The sequence below is a fragment of the Mirounga angustirostris genome, unplaced genomic scaffold (assembly GCF_029215605.1).
Source record: "Mirounga angustirostris isolate CCGP_5_RB_7025 unplaced genomic scaffold, mMirAng1.0.hap1 SCAF_16, whole genome shotgun sequence".
Lineage (NCBI taxonomy): Eukaryota > Metazoa > Chordata > Mammalia > Carnivora > Phocidae > Mirounga > Mirounga angustirostris.
This window is the reverse complement of record NW_026991724.1, coordinates 43,527,683-43,547,537: the sequence shown is the minus strand read 5'-3', so window position 1 is coordinate 43,547,537 and position 19,855 is coordinate 43,527,683. Positions and strand designations below refer to the sequence as shown.

The window sequence follows — 19,855 nt, the reverse complement described above, 5'->3', positions numbered from 1 at the left end:
TCTTCTTTTCCACTTTGACATACACACGTGTGCGTCTGCACACACACATCCCTTTATGATATAAATTGCAAATTCCGCCCCCAATTTATCATTTTTTTATTTTGCTTTTTTTTTTGCCATGCAAAAGTTCTTTAAAAATTTTTATTTATTTATTTATTTAGAGTGTGTGCAAGCAGGGGGAGGGGCAGAGGGAGAGGGAGAAAGAGAATCCCAAACAGACTGTGCTGAGCAGGAGCCCAAGGCGGGGCTCAGTCCTACAAACCCGAGATCATGACTTGAGTAGAAACGAAGAGTCAGCCACTCAATTGACTGAGCCACCCAGGCACCCTGCAAAAGCTTATTTTTATGTTCTCATCAATAATTCCCCTACTGCATCTGGATTTTGAATCATATTTAGGAAAGTTTGCCCAACTTCTGGTTTATAGAGAACTTCACCTTCATGGAGCTCACATTCTGTTTGGAGGACAACAAAGGATAAATAAAATAGAACACAAAGTATGTTAAAAGATGTACTATAGAGAAAAATTAAGCAGGGAGGGGGGACAAGGACCCCCATGTTCAGTCTTGGCTAGGAGCCAAGATGAAGAGACGAGGGGAACACTAAGGTGGCACATGGGAAAGGAGATACGGTAAAGACATAAAGATGTCAAATCTCCCAGGCACCTAGGTGGCTTAGTTGGTTAAGCGACTGCCTTTGGCTCAGGTCATGATGCTGGAGTCCCGGGATTGAGTCCCGCATCGGGCTCCCTGCTCGGCAGGGAGTCTGCTTCTCCCTCTGACCCTCCTCCCTCTCATGCTCTCTGTCTCTCATTCTCTCTCTCTCTCAAATAAATAAATAAAATCTTAAAAAAAAAAAAAAGATGTCAAATCTCCCTCATTTGTAAAGTTATTGTAAACCCAACAAAACTCCCATCCGTGTTTGTATTTTTTCTGGAACCAGGCAGGCTGGGTATAAAGTTCATTTGCTAAGTTCAATTAGCAAGAAGAGACAGGGAAACCTCAAGAAATTAGAGCAAAACAGCAACCAGCCATTTTAGATACTAAAACACAAAACCTTTATAATTAGAACACTCCCAAAATTTTGGAAGCTCACTGTTGACAAGGCTGTGGGAAAACAACACTTGGTGCATCAGTGGACAGGCAATGTGGAACACCTATGGGACAATCTCCAGCAAAGCTACATACGCATTTACTCTTTGCCTAAACAATCCCACTTTTGGATTCTACCCCAAAGATATACTGGGTGAAATACAAGTTGGGGGTCCATATACAAAACAACTAGACTTTTCTTCAAAAGGTCAATGGGGCTCAGGTGGGGACTGCTTTAGATTAAAAGAGACATGACAAATGCAAGGTGGGTCTTGATTGAACCATGGAATTTTTTTCAGTGAAAGTACATTTTGGGGACAACAGGAAATTTGAAAATTGGGAATGGGAAACATGTTAGAGAATATTACTGTGTCTTTGTTAAATGTCTTTGCTGGGATAATGGCATTGTGTTTAGGTGGGAGACTATTCTTAGAGGATGCATATTGAAGTATTAAGGATAATGTCTGCCACTTTGAGATAGTTGAGAAGAGAATAAGGTAAAAGGGACAGGGATGGAAGCTAAACATCTGAATATACACTGTTTCATACTTTGCACTGTGGAAACATCTAATTTTTTGTAATTTAAAAAAGAAAAATCCTGGGCGCCTGGGTGGCTCAGTTGGTTAAGCGACTGCCTTCGGCTCAGGTCATGATCCTGGAGTCCCAGGATCGAGTCCCACATCGGGCTCCCTGCTCAGCGGGGGTCTGCTTCTCCCTCTGACCCTCTTCCCTCTCGTGCTCTCTGTCTCTCATCCTCTCTCTCTCAAATAAATAAATAAAATCTTTAAAAAAATAAAAATTAAAAATTAAAAAATTAAAAATTAAAAAAAAAAAGAAAAAGAAAAATCCCTATGAGAGTCAGACAGACAATAGACTTGGAGAGAATCCAGATACAGCCTGGTTAATCATGGACATTTAGCATATGAAGATGTGGCATCTCAAATCACCTGAAGTTTTACTTTATATAGGTGGGTAAGGTTTTACTTTATAAGTTGAAGAATAATTCACAGTGAAGTGCACAGACCTGAGTATAGCTAGATGAGTTGACACCTATCCCTACTACCTTCAACACGTAATCCATTTCCAACTCTAGAAAGTTCCCCTGACTCCTCCCTTGGTTGATCCCTGCTACCCACCTCTAGAGGCAACCACTGCTCTGAGAATTTTAAGAAATGCTGTTGGGATATATGTAAAATAAGACAAAATTGGATCCACTTGGATAAATTCCAAATGACTTCAGAGATTTTTTTTTTAAGATTTTATTTATTTATTTGAGAGAGAGAAAGAGAGAGAGAGAGAGCACATGACAGGGGGGAGGGTCAAAGGGAGAAGCAGACTCAGGAGCCCGATGAGGGACTCGATCCTGGGACTCCAGGATCATGAGCTGAGCCGAAGGCAGTCGCTTAACCAACTGAGCCACCCAGGTGCCCCAACTTCAGAGATTTAAATACAAAAAAGGAAACTACATAAAAACTAGAAGACCCCCCCCCCCGCCACTGAACACCCCCACCTCCTCAACCCTCACACCGGCATTTTGAGCTCAGGACCATTGCCTGAGCTCTAGCCTCCTTCCCACTCCAGCCCCGCACAAGGCCTCCTCAGATGCCCACGTGCGTCCCTCTCATTACCTTTACAGGGTGTGTGTAGCCTTCTATCTAAAGTTGCACCTCCTACAGCCTGCTTTATTTTTCTCCAGAGCTGTTATCTTCCAACATACCACATATTTTGCTCACTTAACTTGTCAGGGGTCTGCTTCCCTGTCCTAGAACAACTTCCTGAAGGCTGGGACTTTTGTCCATTTTGTTCAGTGCTGGATCCTCAGTGTTTAGAGCAGGTGCTCAATGACTTTTTGCTGAGGGTGAGAGTGATGAGAGGAGTTTCAGGGGGACCTAGGGTGGGGTCCAGAATACCCCATTCTCTTGGCTTTGATGGGATGAAAGGACAGGTCCAAGGCAGTTGAGAAGAACAGAAATGCCTGTGAGGAGGACAGCAAGTGTGGGTAGAGACAATGGGTTGACACATCCAGGTGATACTGTCTTCCAAAGGTCTCATGGAGGGGTGAATATGAAGCTCCTGACTCCTGTTGGAGGCCCCTTTTCATCTGCACAGTTGCTGCAGGGCGCCTTGGGCCTGGACCCAGCGCAGCCGCCACTGGGGCAGGGACAGGCCCTGGCAGAGCTCCTCGGACAGGGCGGCTTGGCCTGGCTGCTCCCACCTGGGGAAGGGAAGCGTCACAGGAAGGCTTGGACCTCTAGACACTCGGCCTCCCCCCCAACACCATGGCCTACTTGTCACCAGCTGCCCTCCCTCCGCCGCCCGAGTTCTGCCCGGTCCACCCAGCTCAGCACCCTGCCCCACCATCATATGCCTCTCTCACCAGTCCTCCACAACCCCCTGTAGCTTGGGGATTCGCTCCAGTGCTTTTTTCAGCAGGTTCTCCAGCTGCTTCAGAGCCTGCCCCAGATTGTCTTTTTGCTCCTTCTCCTGGGATGCCCGGATCTGCAGCAGCTCTGCAGGTGAGAAACCCAGGAGGCAGTGTTGAGTCCTCAGGCTCCCTGGTGCCTCATGGCCAGTAAGTCCCCAAGTCTCTAGTCACCTAGTCGTGACCTCAGCATCTCTCCCAAACCTCTCCCTCCTCCCAGGTCCTCATCTCGGAGGCAAGCCCACCATCCCCCCGGCCTCATCCTGGATACCTTCCTCCCTCCTCGACAGACTATCAATCTCCTTGGCCAATCCTTCCCCTTCTTCCCCCCTTCCCTACTTCTCCCTCAGCCTCCCTCCTAGGCTCCAGGCCTCAGCCTCCCATTCTGGTCCATTCTCTACATGGCAGCCAGAGTGATCTTTCTAAAGCATAAACCTGATCCTTTCCCTCTCCTACATGGAACCCTCCAAGGCTCCCCAGTGCCCCCAAGACAGAGTCTGAGCTCCTCAGCCTAGTACTTGAAAGTTTGCGCTATGTGGCCTCTGCTTACTACCAAAACCTCGCCTATCCCTCTGGGCCCACTCGAGACACCATCTTTCCTCCTGGAAGCCCTTCCCAGTGTTCATTGCTAGGCTTCCCAGTGTTCAACCCAAGGCTTCCTCCTTAGACTGCTACAGCCCTTCACTCCAGCAGTGTTTCCCCCTGGAGACATGACTGGGTCTAGTCCCTCTCCACAGGCCCCAAACAGGTCCATCTCAGAGCAAGTACAGATCAGCAGTGTAGTCAGAGCCCCTGGGCCTGAATCCTGGCTCCATTCCATCCTTGCCTCCAACCTCAGGCGTGACACTTGCCCTTTCTTCAGCCACTCCTGCGGTCGGGTGTAACATGGGGCAGGGGGCAGACTGGGGCATGCTGGAGTGGGACCTACAAGGCTTGTTGACAGGTTGAAGGTTGCGGGGGGGTGGCAGTTAGGGTGCTGGGAGGAAATAAGAATGACTCCTGGCTGGCCGGCTTTAGTAAGGAAAGTGGGGTCATTTATTGAGGGAAGGAAACGAGGCTGAAGAAAAACAAAACTGCTTTTCCGAACAGAGGGAACTATGTTCTGTTACATGTTAAAGCCCAAGATGCCCATGGGGTGGGATGATGCTGTGTCATGTCTTGGGCTGTTTCCACACATAGCTCCCTGCTCATTGGAGAGGGCAAGGCAGGAGCCCAAAACTCAAAGGCTCAAAAATGGTCTCTTCCTGCTTTGCTGATGGCGCCCCAAGTCATTTCTCATCAATACACCTCTTCTACCTATTTATCCTTTGATTCTGTGCTCTTTGCTTCTACCACTGGGATCCCTGGGGATGGGCAGCTCTGGCCTCTCTCCTCATTGAGCTCTCGGGGCCAGTAGCTGGTAGGTGCCTAGCAAGTCCTTCCTGAGGGAATCTAGCAATGAACAACTTTTCTGAGTTTCAGTTTCTTCATCTGTAAGTTGGGTCTTAATAATCCCTACCTTTGGGGGCACCTGGGTGGCTCAGTTGGTTAAGCATCTGGCTCTTGATTTTGGTTCAGGGCATGATCTTAGGGTTGTGAGACTGAGCCCCATGTTGGCCTCTGTGCTGGGCATGGAGCCTGCTTAAGATTCTCTCTCTCCCCCTCTCCTCCGCCCTGCTCCTCCCTCTCTCTCAAAAACAACAATAACAACAACAACAAAACATCCTACCCTCATTGTAAGGACTGAAAGAGACTGCACATGTGCAGATGAAATGATCGTAATCACACCAGAGACACGTAGCGCTTACTGAATGCTGTGCATTGTTCAGTGCCCTGTTTGGGTAACCGGACTGAGTCTTCCCAGCAACTCTATAAGGTACTATGATTATGCTTACTCCACTGAGGAGGAAACGGGAGGCACTGGGAGATCGCAAAGCAGGGAAGAGGTAGGGCTGAGAGGAGTTTAACTCCACAGCCTAGCTTGCCTTTTTTAAAAAATTAATTAATTAGGGGCGCCTGGGTGGCTCAGTCGTTAAGCGTCTGCCTTCGGCTCAGGTCATGAACTCAGGGTCCTGGGATCGAGCCCCGCATCGGGCTCCCTGCTCCGCGGGAGGCCTGCTTCTCCCTCTCCCCCTGCTTGTGCTCCCTCTCTTGCTGTCTCTCTCTCTGTCAAATAAATAAATAAAATAAAATCTTAAAAAATAAATAAATAAATTTGTTTGTTTGACAGAGAGAGACAGCAAGAGAGGGAACACAAGCAGGGGGAGTGGGAGAGGAAGAAGCAGGCCTCCCGCGGAGCAGGGAGCCCGATGCGGGGCTCGATCCCAGGACCCTGGGATCATGACCTGAGCCGAAGGCAGACGCTTAACGACTGACTGCTCAGGCGCCCCACAGCCTAGCTTTTAACTACTCACATATCCTACTGGATGGTGATACATGAGTACTTGGCAATTTAATGGGCAGGATCACCTGGTTAGGAGTACAGACACGTGTCAGATTGCCAGATTAAATGTCAGATTTAAATCCTAGCACTCCTACCTGGGCAGCCAGCAAGGCCTCCCATCTTAGTTCCTGCCTCTGTAAAAGGGGCAAATGGCAGCACTAACCCCATGGGGCTGCTGTGCAGATGAAACCAGTTAGCATGCTTAAAGCACTCAGTGCACAGTAGGCACTGTGTCAGCAATGGGTGTTTGGGATTTTTTCTGGAGGCTGATGACCCTGGGAATGGGCAGGGATGCCAGCTGTGAAGGCAGGGCAGGCCTTACCTTGGGTGGATGGTCCTGGTGGCAGGCTGGTCTTCACGTGGTGCAGATCCCAGCACCGGAGACTCCACTGGTCCTGGAGGAATAGAAGGTCCTGACGAAGAGAAGCGGCCTTTGGGAGGAGCAGTTCCGGAGCCTGGAGGGAGGGGGAAGGATGGTCACTTCGGGCGGGAGGAGGGGTGGGAAGACAGGTCCTAGGGGAGAGGCACTCACCTTCCCTGCAGGCAGCCCCAGTGTGTGGCTCAGCGCTATGAGGCTGGAGCCCCTCGGGGATGCAGGATGCAGCTGGTGGATGGATGGCAGGACCGTGGGCAGGGGCTGCAATCTGGAGGGATAGTCCAGGTTGGGTGGGGTACTTGGAGGGAGGCTTGGATTCCAGAGGTTCTGGGGGCTGAGAGGTGGCCTCAGGAGGCCCAGGAACTTGGAGGTGGGTCTGGGGACTAGGATTCCAGAGTGGGACGGAGACCTGAGGGTGAGGTCTGGCAGCTTGGGAACACGGGAGGCCTGGGATTATTTTTTTGGTGTGGAATCAGGGAGTGATAGTCACCCACGGGAGGGGACTTAGAGGTGGCTCCAGTCTTACCCTCCGGGGCTGTGCCGAAGCAGGGTGCCCAACAGAAGGTGGGGCAGATGCCGGGCTTCCTCCTCTAGACAGCGAAGCAGCTCCTGGCTCTGGGGTGCCACCGCCTCAGATGTGGGGACGAGTTTTCGCTGAACCAGAGCCAGCACCTGTGGGGAAGGAAAGGGATGGGAGGGGCAGCCTGGAGCCACCTGGCCCCATCTCTAGGAGCCCCAGCCCTACCCAAACCTTGCCCCAACTTCTCTCTCACCTCTGCAGGGCTCCGGCACAGGCGCGTCTTGCTGGCTGAGTTGCCCTTGATGAGAAGGCGGACCTGTTCCTGTGTCTCCTCCTGGGCAACCATGAGGCCACTGAGATAGGCGCCTTTTACTTCCCACCTCCCAGCCTCTGGCCCTGCCCTCCCCTTTGTACAGGTCCTGCTTCCTCTTGGGAGACTCACCCTGGGCCTCTCCTCACCACCAGAGGCCCAGTTTTAGATCCTAAGCCTCCCAGCCTCTCTCTGGCCCTCCATCAGGCACTGCCACTTCCCCCAAGGCCGGCCTCTCACCACCAGCTGGCGCCAGTGCAGGATCCGTTGCTGTTTGGCCTGTAGCTCCTGCAGCATAAGCTGCCGCCGCCCAGTCACCTCCTCCAGCTCCTGGCTCTGGGCACGCAGGGCCTTGAGCTCTGCCCACAGGCCACAGCCCCGGAGCCCCAGCATCAAGGCCTGCCTGGGGCACAGCAGAAGAGAACCAGGGAGAGGAAGATGACTAAGACTCCTAGCGGAGGAGGGAGATCAGATCTGTAAGGATGCACAAGGAGCCACAAACACAGGGAGACAAACCAGGAGAGCAGGGAGGCAGAGCTGGGAGCCACAGGGGCAGGAAAAGTCTAATATTCTGAGACCTCTGGGAAAGAGATGGCCTAGAGTCCTCTGCTGAGGGAGCCCCCTCACCTCTCGCTGGATCCCAGGGCACATTTCTTCACCTCCTCCATCAGGCCTTGGAGGCGCCGGGTCAGGATTTGATGCTCCTTCAGAAGGGGGCCCCGCTGGGCAACCAGCACACCCACGGCCCTCCACCCCTCCTGGGGCAGGAGTACAAAGTCAGGGTGGGCATCACCCCTGGGGGTGAGGGGATCAAGCAGGCCTCGGGATGGGAAGGGGATGAGGGATGGAGTCCTGGGAAGGATGCCTGGGGGTCACCTGGATGAGATGCACCATAGATGGCAGGGCCTGGCTGGAGTCTGACTGGTCTGGTACCTGGGACCTGGGGGTGGGGTAAAACCACTGAGGGAGGAGCCCTCCCCCCTCGCCCGGGCTCTTGGGGGTGGCCAATGTCAGCCCACCTGCCAGACTGGTCACTGGGTTTCAGTTCCACTCCCATCAGCAGGTGACTGTGCCTGGTCCTGAGTCTGTTCCGGCTTACCCATCCACCCGCCCTGCCCCGCCCTTAGAAGCACGCCACTCCATACCTGGCTATCTCCGTATCTCGGAGTCCATCCAGACTGCACAGGGACCGAATCTCTGCCTCCCGCTCTGCAGCCAAGTGCTCCAAGGAGGCCAGGACGTGGCCCGGAGGGTGGTTTGTCAGCAGTGTCTGGTGGGGGGAAGGGTGAAGTAGGGCCAGATTGGGGGCAGTGCTCTGAGCTGGGATCCATGGTGATGAGGTAGGGATCAAGAGTTAGGTCCTGGCACCCTGAGTTTTGCTCATGGGGCAGAAGGTGTGGTCCCCCTCACCTCCACTGAGCTAAGCCACTGCCGGTAGGAAGCTCCAAAGTAGTCATCTTGAGGGGTTCTGTGGGGTTGGGGAAGGGGACAGAGAATATTACAAGACACATCAACTCTCCCTCTACTGATCACCACTACCCTATAAGGTGGGGGGCTATCACTGCCCCCATTTTAAGGATGAGGAAACCAAGTCTATCTATGCCTGTTAGACTTCAGTTCCCCGCTTACACCAACTAGCTGGCCTTAGGGCCTTTCACATGTGCTCTTTGTCTAGAATACTGTCTTAACCTTTCACCCTGGCTAAGCCTCCTCACCGGAGAACCTGTCCTCCCTGACTGCTTAGGTGAGGAAGGTGTCTCCTCTGGGTACCTGGAGTCTCTCAGACTTCCCCACCCCCAACAGCCCTAACCACCCGGGTTGCCACTGTCTGTGATAGATTTGTCTCTTCCTTGTCCTAGCCTGGGAGCCCTGTCAGGGCAAGGCCTGGGGCTGACATAGTCCAGAGGCTGAGTGTCTGAGGAATTAACAGAAAGTAACTCCCCACTCAAAGCCCAGGTTCTTGGCAGGGTCTATGGAGCCTGGATGACACTCACGGGATGCTGCCTCCCTTGGACTGAGGAATTAGGAGTTTCTGCAAGAACTGGGTCCGGAGGGTGTAAGCTGTTCGGACATCACCCTGGGAAGAAGAGGATGGGGCATGAGGGGAACCCACAGGTCCACCTGACCTGACTCCCCACTCCTTTCCCCACAGCCCAGGACTCTTACCAGGACCACAGGCTCCAGGCCCAGGGCTGCTGATGTCAAGGGTCCAAAGGTTATATCTACTTTGGCCTTCCTGGAGAGAGAAACAGAGTTGGGGCGGGAGTCCCCGGGAAAAGGGAGCTAGAACAGATGTCTGTGTCTCCTCCTGCTGTAAGGCTAGTCACTGAGCCTGGATCTCAGGGGCCACCTCTAAAATCAGGCCACTGACCTTTCCTGGCTGTATTAGCTTCCTCACTGGCCTCTGCTCTTTGCCCCCTGCAGTCTGTTTTCCATCTAGTAGTCAATGATCCTGTTAAAACCTCAGACAGATCATGTCACCTTGCTGCCTAAAACCCTCGAAAACAATGTGATGTTTTCCCATCACACTCAGAATAGTAACAATTGGTATTAGGTATCTTCTAAGCACTCTGCATGATTTAACTCAATTATCATACCTACCCTATAAAGTAGGTTTAATATTATCCCCATTCCATAGAGCTTATGCACTGAGGCACAAAGAGGCCAAGTAGTTTGCCCAAGGTCACAGAGCTGTAAGTGGCCAGGCTAAGGCATGAACCCAGCCTTTGAGTAAAAATCTGATGCCTCCATGGCACTCTGTCCACCTCTCTGACGTCACCTCCTCGTGCCCTCCCTTTTGCCTGTGTAACTAAAGCTAAACTGGCCTCCTGGCTGTTCTTCCCATATGCCAAACTCGGCACCTCGGCTCTTGCTGTCCCTCTCCATGGAGATTCCTCCCCCAACTCAAATGTTACCTCCTCAGAGATGCCTTCTCTGACCACCCTCCCTGGAGTAGCATCTCTTTCGCCGTTACTATCATATCACCTTTTTATCATAGCACTTATCTCTCCCTGCAATTATACTAGTTTATCATCTGGCTCCTCTGCATCAGAGTGTAAGCTCCAGGAGGGCAGGGACTTGTCCCTTATTTACTGTTCTTTCCCCAGCACATTCCCTAGATATACAGTTGGCAACATTCTAAGCACTGGAAATATAAGTGGCTGAGATAAGAAAACTTTCTGACCTCACGGACTTTAAATCCTAAGGAGTGGAGCTCAGAATTTTGGAACCCAAGAAGGGTCAGGGTGGAGCACTGAGGTCTCTAAGGAAAATGTCTGCCTGCCCCGCCTGGTGAAGGCTGGTCCCTGGGCACCTGAGGCCCACCTCTCTATGTCCTGCAGACGTCTCAGCTGATTCTGCAGCTGCTGCATGGGATCTTGCAGCCCACGCTGCTGTCTTTGCATGGCCCCAGCTTGGGCCCGGAGGAGGAGAGCACGACGCTGGGTGTCTTGAATGCTCTGAAGGGCTTGCTCCAGGGCCATGTCTGGAGGAGAAACATGTGGCTATCAGCTGTTCCCCTACCCCCACTCTGTTGCTCATCTTCCCAGCCCCATAGGTCACCCTGAGCCTCGGTCTCTTGCTCCATCAGCTCCAGGCTCTGGTCTAACTCCTGGATCTCTGCCCGCAGGCGAGCAACAGTGGCTTCCAGCTCCAGCTTCCGACGGGCCTGGCGAGATCAGGTACAGAGTCAGATGCATGGCCTGGCTGGGTCTTGGCCTGGCCTGGCCTGACTGCTCTTTGTGGAGCACTGATCTCCTTGCCTGCACAGGTAGGTGACAGAGGGTTTATCGTAAGCAGTTTCTGTGTCTGATTCTCTAGGCCTAGAAGAACACTAGGGTACCATCTGGCCTCCTCCTTCCTCCTGGGATTGCCTCCCCTATCCTCCTAAATTGTTTCCTGTCTCTGACTGATGACACTACACCTCTGCCCCAGTTCTCACCTCCCCACTGAGCCCCACATCTAGGGGTCCCAAGGTCTTCTGGAAGCCTCCCCCTAGATGTCACCAGGGCCCCTTGCATATAATAGGTCCTACAATGGCTTCAGTATATCTCCCAAACCAGTCCCTTCTCCCATCTCCCCTCATCAGGTTGGATGCCTCATATCCATGTCCCCTCAACACCCAGCTCATGCCTGTCTCCCCTGGACTGTAAGCCCTGTGAGTGTGGGGATCAGGGCTGTCTTGTGACCCAGTGTCCCCAGCATCCCATAGCACAAGGCTGGGCCTAGAGCAGAAATCTACAAGTCCTCTTTTTGGATGAAAGAAAATATTGTAGGGGCGCCTGGGTGGCTCAGTTGGTTAAGCGACTGCTTTCGGCTCAGGTCATGATCCTGCAGTCCCTGGATCGAGTCCCGCATCGGGCTCCCTGCTCGGCAGGGAGTCTGCTTCTCCCTCTGACCCTCCCCCCTCTCATGTGCTCTCTTTCTCTCATTCTCTCTGTCTCAAATAAATAAATAAAATCTTTAAAAAAAAAAAAGAAAATATTGTAAGACATGCTTCTCACCTCTCGACTGTCCTGGTGGCCATACCTGAGGAAATGACAGGGGATGACAGGGACTGTCAGAGTTAGGGGATGACAGGGACTTCCAGGGGGATGACAGGAGGTGTGAGGCTGTGGGTGAAAACACAGCTGGATGGGACTAGGGTAAATAGGAAGGAAGAGCTTTTAGAACCAGTTACCAGAGTAGGTTTCCCCGGATCTTCTTGACACTCCTACAGTGGAGAGGCAGAAGGAAGAGGTGTTACTGTGGGGCTTGCCTGTGTCCCCTCCCCTGTCACAGCCTCCCTCATGTGGCCAGGCTCACCTCTGGCTGTGCACATGCCGCAAAACATAGGCCCAGATGTCGGCCCCCTGGCCCAGACACAGTCTGTGGGGAGAGTGTGTAAAGGTATGCCTTGGGTATCACACAGGGTGGTGGATCATCCTTATTCGAAGGGTGGTTGTGGTGGGTAAAGTCTTTACCAGGGAATTCTCACTTCTGGGGGGAAAGAGGGTCCATACTTTCTGGGGTGAGATATTCCCTCCTGGGGAGTTCTCGGTCACTGAACTGTGGGCTTCTCACTGGGTGTAGGGAAATTCTCATTCCCTGGTGGGGCGATTCCTTTCTCCTGGGAGAGGGCTATCTCTAGTCACTTCCAGAGGAGGGGGTGGGGAGTATACTGCCAGGAAGTGCTCTCATTACCAGATGGGGGTCATCACTCCTATAGATTCAACCTCCAATGGGGTGGTCTTTGGTGACTCGAGTCTCTGCACTGGTTAGGGTGGGTGGGGGTGGTAGGGTGTCGCAGAGACAGTCTCACTCCAAAGATCTTACTTCCACACAGGAAGCGGGCTTCGTTAACTCTCAGAGGATCCTCACTGGTGCCTCGGCCGGCCCTCACTCTGGGCGGTCTCACGGGGTAGGGGGTGGGAGTGTGGGGGTCACCGCCCAGGGGGGTCTTCACTCAACCCCGGATCCTCCTCCTGGACATACTACTGGGTGTGTGGGGGGGGCCGCCCTTAATGGTCATTCTCCCTGAGGCAGAGGAAGGCGGGTCTTCAGTGATCTCACCCCCAGAGACTATCTCCAGGGTTGGGAGTGCTCACACTTAGAGCGTCCCTCACCTGCGCAGCGTCGACTCCGGGGCTCGGGCTGCGACCGGCGCCCCCATCTCTTCCGTCGCCCAGCAACCCAGTTCCCGCGCTTCCTGCATTAACTCCATGAGAACTCGGAGCGTCTTCCCGCACCCTCTTCAAGTGTGGCGCCCGCCTCTGACGTCACGAGCGCGCCGGCAGTGACGCCATCGGTTGCCAGGCGGACTGGGGCCTCGCGGCTCCTCAGCGCGGCTGAGCCGTCCGGTGTCTCTCGCTCTGACGAGGGTGGGTCGCTTTGAGTGAAGATGAAAGGCGTGTGGAGAAACGGTGAGGCCCGTTCGCTTTCCTCGTCCTCCCGCTCACCACCAAGTGTCCCCTAAGAGGCAGAAGGTCCCAAATGCCTTCCTTGATGTTCTTGACAAAATGGGACTTTCATCCTAGGAGGCCAGGTGCTCTTTGATTTCAGAAACAGGGTGTTTCAGGTCTGAGTGAGGAATAGGGGGCGATAGCATGACCCTGATATCTCCCCGTCATGCATTCTTCCAGGTATTCGTTCGTCTTTACTATTCCATAACATTCGTGAGCCGACCCTGCCCCGGGGACACAGCGGTGGACGAGACAGCCCCAGTCTCCATGCTACGGAGCTCAGGTTCAGTGGGGGACTTAGACACATCACCATCATCAGGTAGGGATGGTAGAAAATAAGCAGCAGGAGCGGGGCCGGGGCAGTTTGGGACACACGGAATGTGAGGGGTCTGTGGGCTGCCCCAGAAAGCACTGGATACTGGGCCAGGAGTTCTGGAGAGCCTCAGACAGGGCCCTGAGAAATGGCAACATTCAGGGACATTTCACTGAACGTGCTTGCCTAGGTCACCACGCTGTCCTCAGTGTCTAGTCCAAAGCCTGACTCTCTAAGTAGTTATTCAAAAAGCACATGAGGGGAGAGGTGGTGGGGTGAGAATAAAGCTGGGGACTGAGGGAGGGGGATGGAGCAGGATGACGTACGGGGGTCGAGGGCAATGGTGGCCCATATAGGGCTGTGGAGCTGGGAGGAGACAAGTGGGTCAGGAGGTTGATTGGCTGTAGAGGGTGGGGCATCCAGCCTGAGGTCCAGGGCTCTGGGCTGGGGATTAGGTGGAGCAGACCTTGAAATGCGGATGTGAGAGAAGGGACAATTTGGGGGGAGATGCTGATAACAATGTGGGGCCCTGTGGGTGTGAGGAGTCAAAGGGACATCCAAGGGTTGGCTCAGTCTCTGGCCCAGGGACAAAGCGACCATGGGATCACCATTAAGATACCAAATTTGGGGGAGAAGCTGAGTCCAGCTTCAAGTGTTTCATAAGGGCTGAGAAGCAGAAGAGGGTGCCAAGGGCTGATGTAATCCAGGTGGGTTTCCTGGAAGAAAGAGCAGCTGCTACTCCACAGTGCCTAATTCTCAAAAGGTGCCATTTTGCTCAAACATTGCTATCCTTCTGCCTTTTGTGGGTGTTTTGCTATTAAAAAACAAAATCAATTAGACAGCATGTCTGCCATTGGTCTTTGAGCCTTTCAAGGGGCTTTAAAAAGTACTGGCTGTTAAGAGAATGAAAAGACAAATCACAGACTGGCAGAAATATTTGCAAAACACATACCTGATGATGGACTTGTATGTAAAATATACAAAGAACTCTTAAAACCCAACCATAAGAAAACAAAGAATCTACTTAAAAATGGACAAAACTTATGAACAGATATCTCACTGAAGAAGATGTACAGATGGCAAATAAGCATGAAAAGTTGCTAACCATCATGTCATTAAGGAATTGCAAATTCAAACAACAATGGTATGCCTCAACACACCTATTAGAATGTCCAAAATCCAAAAAATGACACCAAATGCTGTTGAGGCTGTGGAACAACAAGAACTCTCCTTCATTGCTGGTGGGAATGCAAAATGATACAGCCGCTTTGGAAGACAATCTGAAAAGGCAATAGACTCTATGATCACAAATATATAGCATTCTAGAAAAGGCCAAACTATAGAGACCAGTAAAAAGATCAGTGGTTGCCAGAGGATCATGAGGTGGGGGGTAGGGAAGGAAAGGTGAAACTATTTTGTATGATACTGTAATGGTGGCTACATCACATTATGCATTTGTAAAAAGCCAGAGAACTGTACAACACAGAGTGAGCCTTAATGTAAAGTATGGATTCTAGATAGTAATGTTTCACTGTTGGTCATCAGTTGTAACAAAGGTACCATACTCCTGCAAGGTGGTAATAATAGGGGAAAATGTGTGTGGAGGGAAAGGAAGTATATGGGAATTTTCTTTACTTTTTGTTTAACTTGCTGTAAGCATTAAGCTGTTCATGAAAAATAAAGTCTATTAAAAAAATAATGGTTGAAAGTTGGAATATTATTTAATGAAACATCTATAACCATAACCTAATGACAACTAATCAGATGCACCTTGAATGAAGCTATAACATAAAAGGATTCTCGGGGCGCCTGGGTTGCTCAGTCATTAAGCGTCTGCCTTCGGCTCAGGTCGTGGTCCCAGGGTCCTGGGATCGAGCTCCACATCGGGCTCCCTGTTCTGCGTGAAGCCTGCTTCTCCCTCTCCCACTCCCCCTGCTTGTGTTCCCTCTCTCGCCGTGTCTTTCTCTGTCAAATAAATAAATAAAATCTTAAAAAAAAAAAAAAAAGGATTCTGTATGTTTTGGAAGAAAGGCTAAAGCCAAATAAGAGATGGCTACTATCAGTTGCCCCTCCAACTCTAAAAATAAATAAATAAAAGCCACGCAGAGGTTATTAGACACATGCATTCAAGGTGCCTCTGCTCTCCCCAGCAGCCACTGACAGATCTTCTCACCACTCTCCTCCAGTCTCTGTGCTGTGGCTTTGTAATGTATCAGCTTGAGCAGGCTGAATGAACTGTATCTTAGAATTACCTTCTCCATATGCTTTCAGTTAGGATGCACCAATAGAGATTCTTGGGCAGGATTTGGAGGCAGAAGCGAAACAACTGCCATTTTGTAGATCACACAGGTTGTAGCCGGCTGGCTGCTAGCTCATCAGGTTTGCATAGGGCAGGGGCAGCAGCGGGCCAGCAATTGTTTCACCTTTTCCTGCGGCTTCTTCTCAACTGCTCCAACTCCTGGGCTGGGTGTGTCTTTGGCTCCATGATGAAGGATGCCAGCTTCTCCCGTGGATGCTCTTACCACCAAGGGCAGAGGCCAGCTTGTACCAGCTTGTCCTAGCTTCGCCCCACTTTACATCTGTCTTCCTTCCTAACTGCCTGCCCTGTGCACTTCGAGTGCCAGCATCAGACACCGAGACCACAATGTTGGGAACTGCTTCATAACTGCAACTGCATAAGGTTAAATCCCAGTTCATCTGTTTATCTCTCTATCTATCTATCATCTATCTATCTATCTATCTATCTATCTATCTATCTATCTATCTATCTATCTATCTATCTATCTATCTATCATCTCCCCTAGTGGTTCAGCCTCTCAGATGGAACCCTGATCCACTCTGTAACCAGGGACTCTTGGTGTCTGTGGAGTTATTGTTACCCTCAAGCTGCTGTTCATGGAGGAAGTTGGAGTGACTCTCCTCTTCCTCTCCTACATAGAAGAGGATGTTTTCTTCTCCATTCCCCAAAAGGTTGATGCAAAAATGTGAGATTGGCATCTTACTCACAGAGAGAAGTGGAAGTCATATTTGTATCCCCCACCCTGTTCAGTCTGTTCAATATACAAATGACAAAATGATTATCATCCCCAAACTGAGATAGTTAACCCGTGTTCTGCTCCTGATCCCTATTTGACAAGCTTCAAGCTCCCACATTAATGCCTGTAATTTGCTGCTTATAAGGTGTTCAAGGACCAGAATCCTCCAGGGGCTTGTTAGAAATGCAGAATCCCTTGCCCCTCCACTCCTGGACTTACTGAATCAAAACATGCATTTTGACCAAATCTGTCAGGGATTTGTATGCATATTAAAGCTTAAGTGCCATCTACAGGACATTACTTTGGGGGGATAAAACCTTTATTACCATTAATACCCAGAGATGGATTCTTATCATTGGCTTCTTGGATATAGAGTTTTAAAATTTGTGATGAATATCTGGCACATTTTAGACCATCCTGTCTCTAATTTCCTCATAACAGTTGGCTTTTTTATGACGGTGTCAACTGAAACATCAACTGGGCCAGCTGAGAGACCCAGAAGTTGAGTCTTAGAAAGTGAAGAGCTGGAAAGATTCGGCAGAAGTCACTAAGGTTACTGAAACACCCAAAGCAAGAACTCTGTACCAAGTATGTCCACACATACTGAGTAAAAGTATGAAATACACACAGGATTGATATACAGTAACATGAGTTTGGTGGTTTCTTTCCGGGATGGAGGGAAGAGGGAACAGAGAAGGGGGGAAGGGTTTAATTTGCACCTACAACATTTTATTTCTTTTTCAGAGAGAGACACAGCAAGAGAGGGGACACAAGCAGGGGCAGAGGGAGAGGGAGAACCGGACTACCCGCTGACAGGTGCAAGTATAGGAAAATGTCTACATCTGTGAAATGTGGGTGGCACGTGGGGTTCTGTTAGACTTGTTTCGCACAGTCTGTAGATTTGAAACCATTATCGAAATTAAGAAATTAAAAGTTAAAAAAAAGTGGGGGGAACATTCTAGGTGTCCTGTGGGTGGTGAATCAGAGGAGGAGACAGGCCAGGGCAGGGAACTGGGGCAGGTGATGACAGAGTTGAGGCTTAGCAGGGGCTGGTGGGAGAGATGATCAGGCTGAGTGGAAGACACTTACCCATAGGCCAAGCCCTTTCCAGAGAGGAAAGCAGTGTTCTCATTGGGACATTACCTGTCAAGGCTCCCTCCCTCCCACCTCTGGGATTGTCTTCCTGCTGTGCCCTCTACCTCCATCACCCTTCTTCATTATCTTCAATGGCTACCTCCTCCTCATTTTTTAGGTCTTATCTCAGATGTGCCCTCCTATGCAAGCCTTCTCTGACTGCCCCCCACCCACCCAGGTTGGTTGGATTAACTTCTCTGGATTCTCACGGCTGAGCCCAGTTGATGATGACAAATCCCAAAAACCCAAGGTAGTGTTTTTCCTCCCAGACAAGAAATAATCTTGGCTCATGTGATTTGGAAAGTGTCCTGGTTTCTTCTGATTCAGGTGAGGTCTGATCCAGCAGCTCAAACACTGGAAGGCAATTTTATTATGAGCAAAGGCTCTGCAGCCTGGCTCATTGGGTTTGAATCCTCATTCCATCATTCAGGCTAAACGATCTAGGGCAAGTCTCTCAATCTCTGCAGTCTCAGTTTCCTCATTTATGAATTGACAAAAATAATACCTGTTTTTAGTGTTGTTGTGGGGTCTAAATGAGACAATATGCATAAGCTCCTTGAGCAGTGCCTGCACACAGTTGAATGCTCAGTGACTATTGTGATGGGGATGATGGTGATGATGGTGGTGATGTCACTGGGGACCCAGTTTCTGGCTCCCCTTCCCAGCACTTGCTTCTTTTTTGGCTCCTCTTTCATCCTAGCAGTTCCAGGCTCTTCTGCCTGGTTGTAGAATGACTTACCCTGCACCATTTGAAGGGGAGAAAGATGTGGTTTTAGAGGGTGACATGGAAGAGGGGGGGCTGCTTCTTTTTACAAAGCTCCAGAAACCATTTTTCCAAGTCTCATTTGCTCAGACAGGGTCACATGCCCACTCTGAACCAGCCTGTAGCCAGAACGTGACTCCCAAACAGAATGACCACTACACTATACCTCCCCAGACTTGTTTCTCTCCCACTTCCCCAGATCACACAAGGGCAGCTCTGTGATTCCAGCTCCTGAGGCCAAAATTCCCTCTTTTTCTTACACCTATATCATGCATCAGCAATTCCTGTTTACCTTTAAAATTCATCAATGCTTTTCCCTTCTTCCCCACTCATCACCTCCCATCTGGAAAATCACAGGAGTCTCCCTGCTGTCACCTGTTCACCATAGTCTGCTCCCCTCCAGGGTCCTAGGGAGCCTATTAACACCTGAGTCAGCACATGTCACTTATCTGTTCAATGTCTCTGTTCATGTCACTCGGAGTAAAGTACACTCGCTTTGATCTTGCCTATGTTACCTCCCTGATTTCATCTCTAACTGGTCCCTACCTTACTTCACTTCAGCTATTCTGACCTCCTTAAAATAGCTCAGAAATATCGGATGGGCTCCTCGCTTGAGGCCTTTGCACTAGCGGTTCCATCTGCCTGAGACTTTCACCCCAGATACGTGTCTGGTTTCCTCTCTTAAGTCCTGCAAGCCTTTGCTAAAAAGTCAGATCCTAATTGGGGCATTACCTGCCTATCTATTTAAAACTATAGCCCCTCACCCATCTCCAATACTTCTGATCACCCTTGCCGTGCTTTACTTTTTTCCCCACAGTACTCTTAATATTTTTCTTACTTAAGCTTATCATCTTTCACACACCACCAGAATGGCAATGCAGGAGATGCACAATAAAACTTTGCTGAAGGAAAGAATAAGTGAAAGAACAACTCACAGTCCCATCTGGTGTGAGCCTGTCTTCTCCACTGGACTGCAGATGTCCTGAGGACAGTGATGGGATCTATGTTGGTCACTGTTGTGTCCCCAGCATCACCCAGTGCAGAGCCAGGCATAGAGGGGGTTGGAAGTCCTAAAGATAGACAGCCTGCAAAAGATGTCTACAAAAGATTCCTGTGAGCAGATCTTTGTCAGATGGAAGGTAAAGAACACGTGTTGCATTTCCTCTTCAGGAGAGCTGGAAAGCACCTATAAGAGTTCTTATAGGGAGGAGGAGAGAACCCCACCTGCTTTGGAGAGTGGGAGATGTGTGACATTACTCACTGCCACATTGGCCTCCTTTTTGTTCTTTGAATCTCCAACCTCATTCCATGAGCCGCTCTCATACTTGGGCTTCCATGTCTCAGCTCAAAGAACATCTTAGAAAGGCTTTCTTTTTCTTTTCTTTCTTTCTTTCTTTCTTTCTTTCTTTCTTTCTTTCTTTCTTTCTTTCTTTCTTTCTTTCTTTCTTTCTTTCTTTCTTTTTTAAGATTTATTTATTGAGAGAGAGCGGCAGGCAGAGGGAGAAGCAGACTCCCCACTGAGCAGGGAGCCC

General features: G+C 50.4%; 2 protein-coding genes across 3 annotated transcripts in view; one reads left to right on the top strand and one right to left on the bottom strand.

Annotated features, from left to right (window-relative positions):
- Positions 1-1,919: 1,919 nt before the first annotated feature.
- On the bottom strand, positions 1,920-12,902 carry HAUS5 (HAUS augmin like complex subunit 5). 2 transcript variants are annotated; one of them, XM_064581219.1, is made up of 19 exons: positions 12,743-12,902; positions 11,943-12,005; positions 11,818-11,850; positions 11,642-11,666; positions 10,701-10,806; positions 10,464-10,623; positions 9,306-9,375; positions 9,134-9,216; positions 8,550-8,607; positions 8,285-8,409; positions 8,016-8,079; positions 7,767-7,897; positions 7,380-7,542; positions 7,083-7,160; positions 6,836-6,981; positions 6,466-6,577; positions 6,256-6,388; positions 3,467-3,599; positions 1,920-3,304 (listed from the first exon to the last, which is right to left on the bottom strand). In XM_064581219.1, the coding sequence occupies exons 1-19, from the start codon at positions 12,838-12,840 to the stop codon at positions 3,187-3,189; spliced, it is 1,899 nt and encodes a 632-aa protein (XP_064437289.1). In that variant the 5' UTR covers positions 12,841-12,902; the 3' UTR covers positions 1,920-3,186. The 2 variants fall into 2 exon arrangements, with proteins under 2 accessions (XP_064437289.1, XP_064437288.1); XM_064581218.1 differs by having other exon boundaries at positions 1,922-3,304; positions 7,083-7,163.
- Position 12,903: 1 nt separating this feature from the next.
- Positions 12,904-19,855, top strand: part of ATP4A (ATPase H+/K+ transporting subunit alpha) — an 86,207-nt gene continuing 79,255 nt past the window's right edge. Inside the window, exons 1-2 of the mRNA XM_064581217.1 lie at positions 12,904-13,039; positions 13,259-13,397. The gene's annotated coding sequence lies outside the window, so the exon portion shown is untranslated. The remainder of the gene's footprint in view (positions 13,040-13,258; positions 13,398-19,855) is intronic.

Bases quoted from the DNA above. Each gene is read 5' to 3' on its own strand.
- HAUS5 (XM_064581218.1), bottom strand. From the start codon at position 12,840: ATGGAGTTAATGCAGGAAGCGCGGGAACTGGGTTGCTGGGCGACGGAA. The intron at 11,851-11,942 runs GTGAGCCTGGCC...TCTCCACTGTAG, and splicing joins CGGCATGTGCACAGCCAGAG to GAGTGTCAAGAAGATCCGGG. The intron at 7,164-7,379 runs GTGAGAGGCCGG...ATGGTTGCCCAG, and splicing joins TGCACTGGCGCCAGCTGGTG to GAGGAGACACAGGAACAGGT.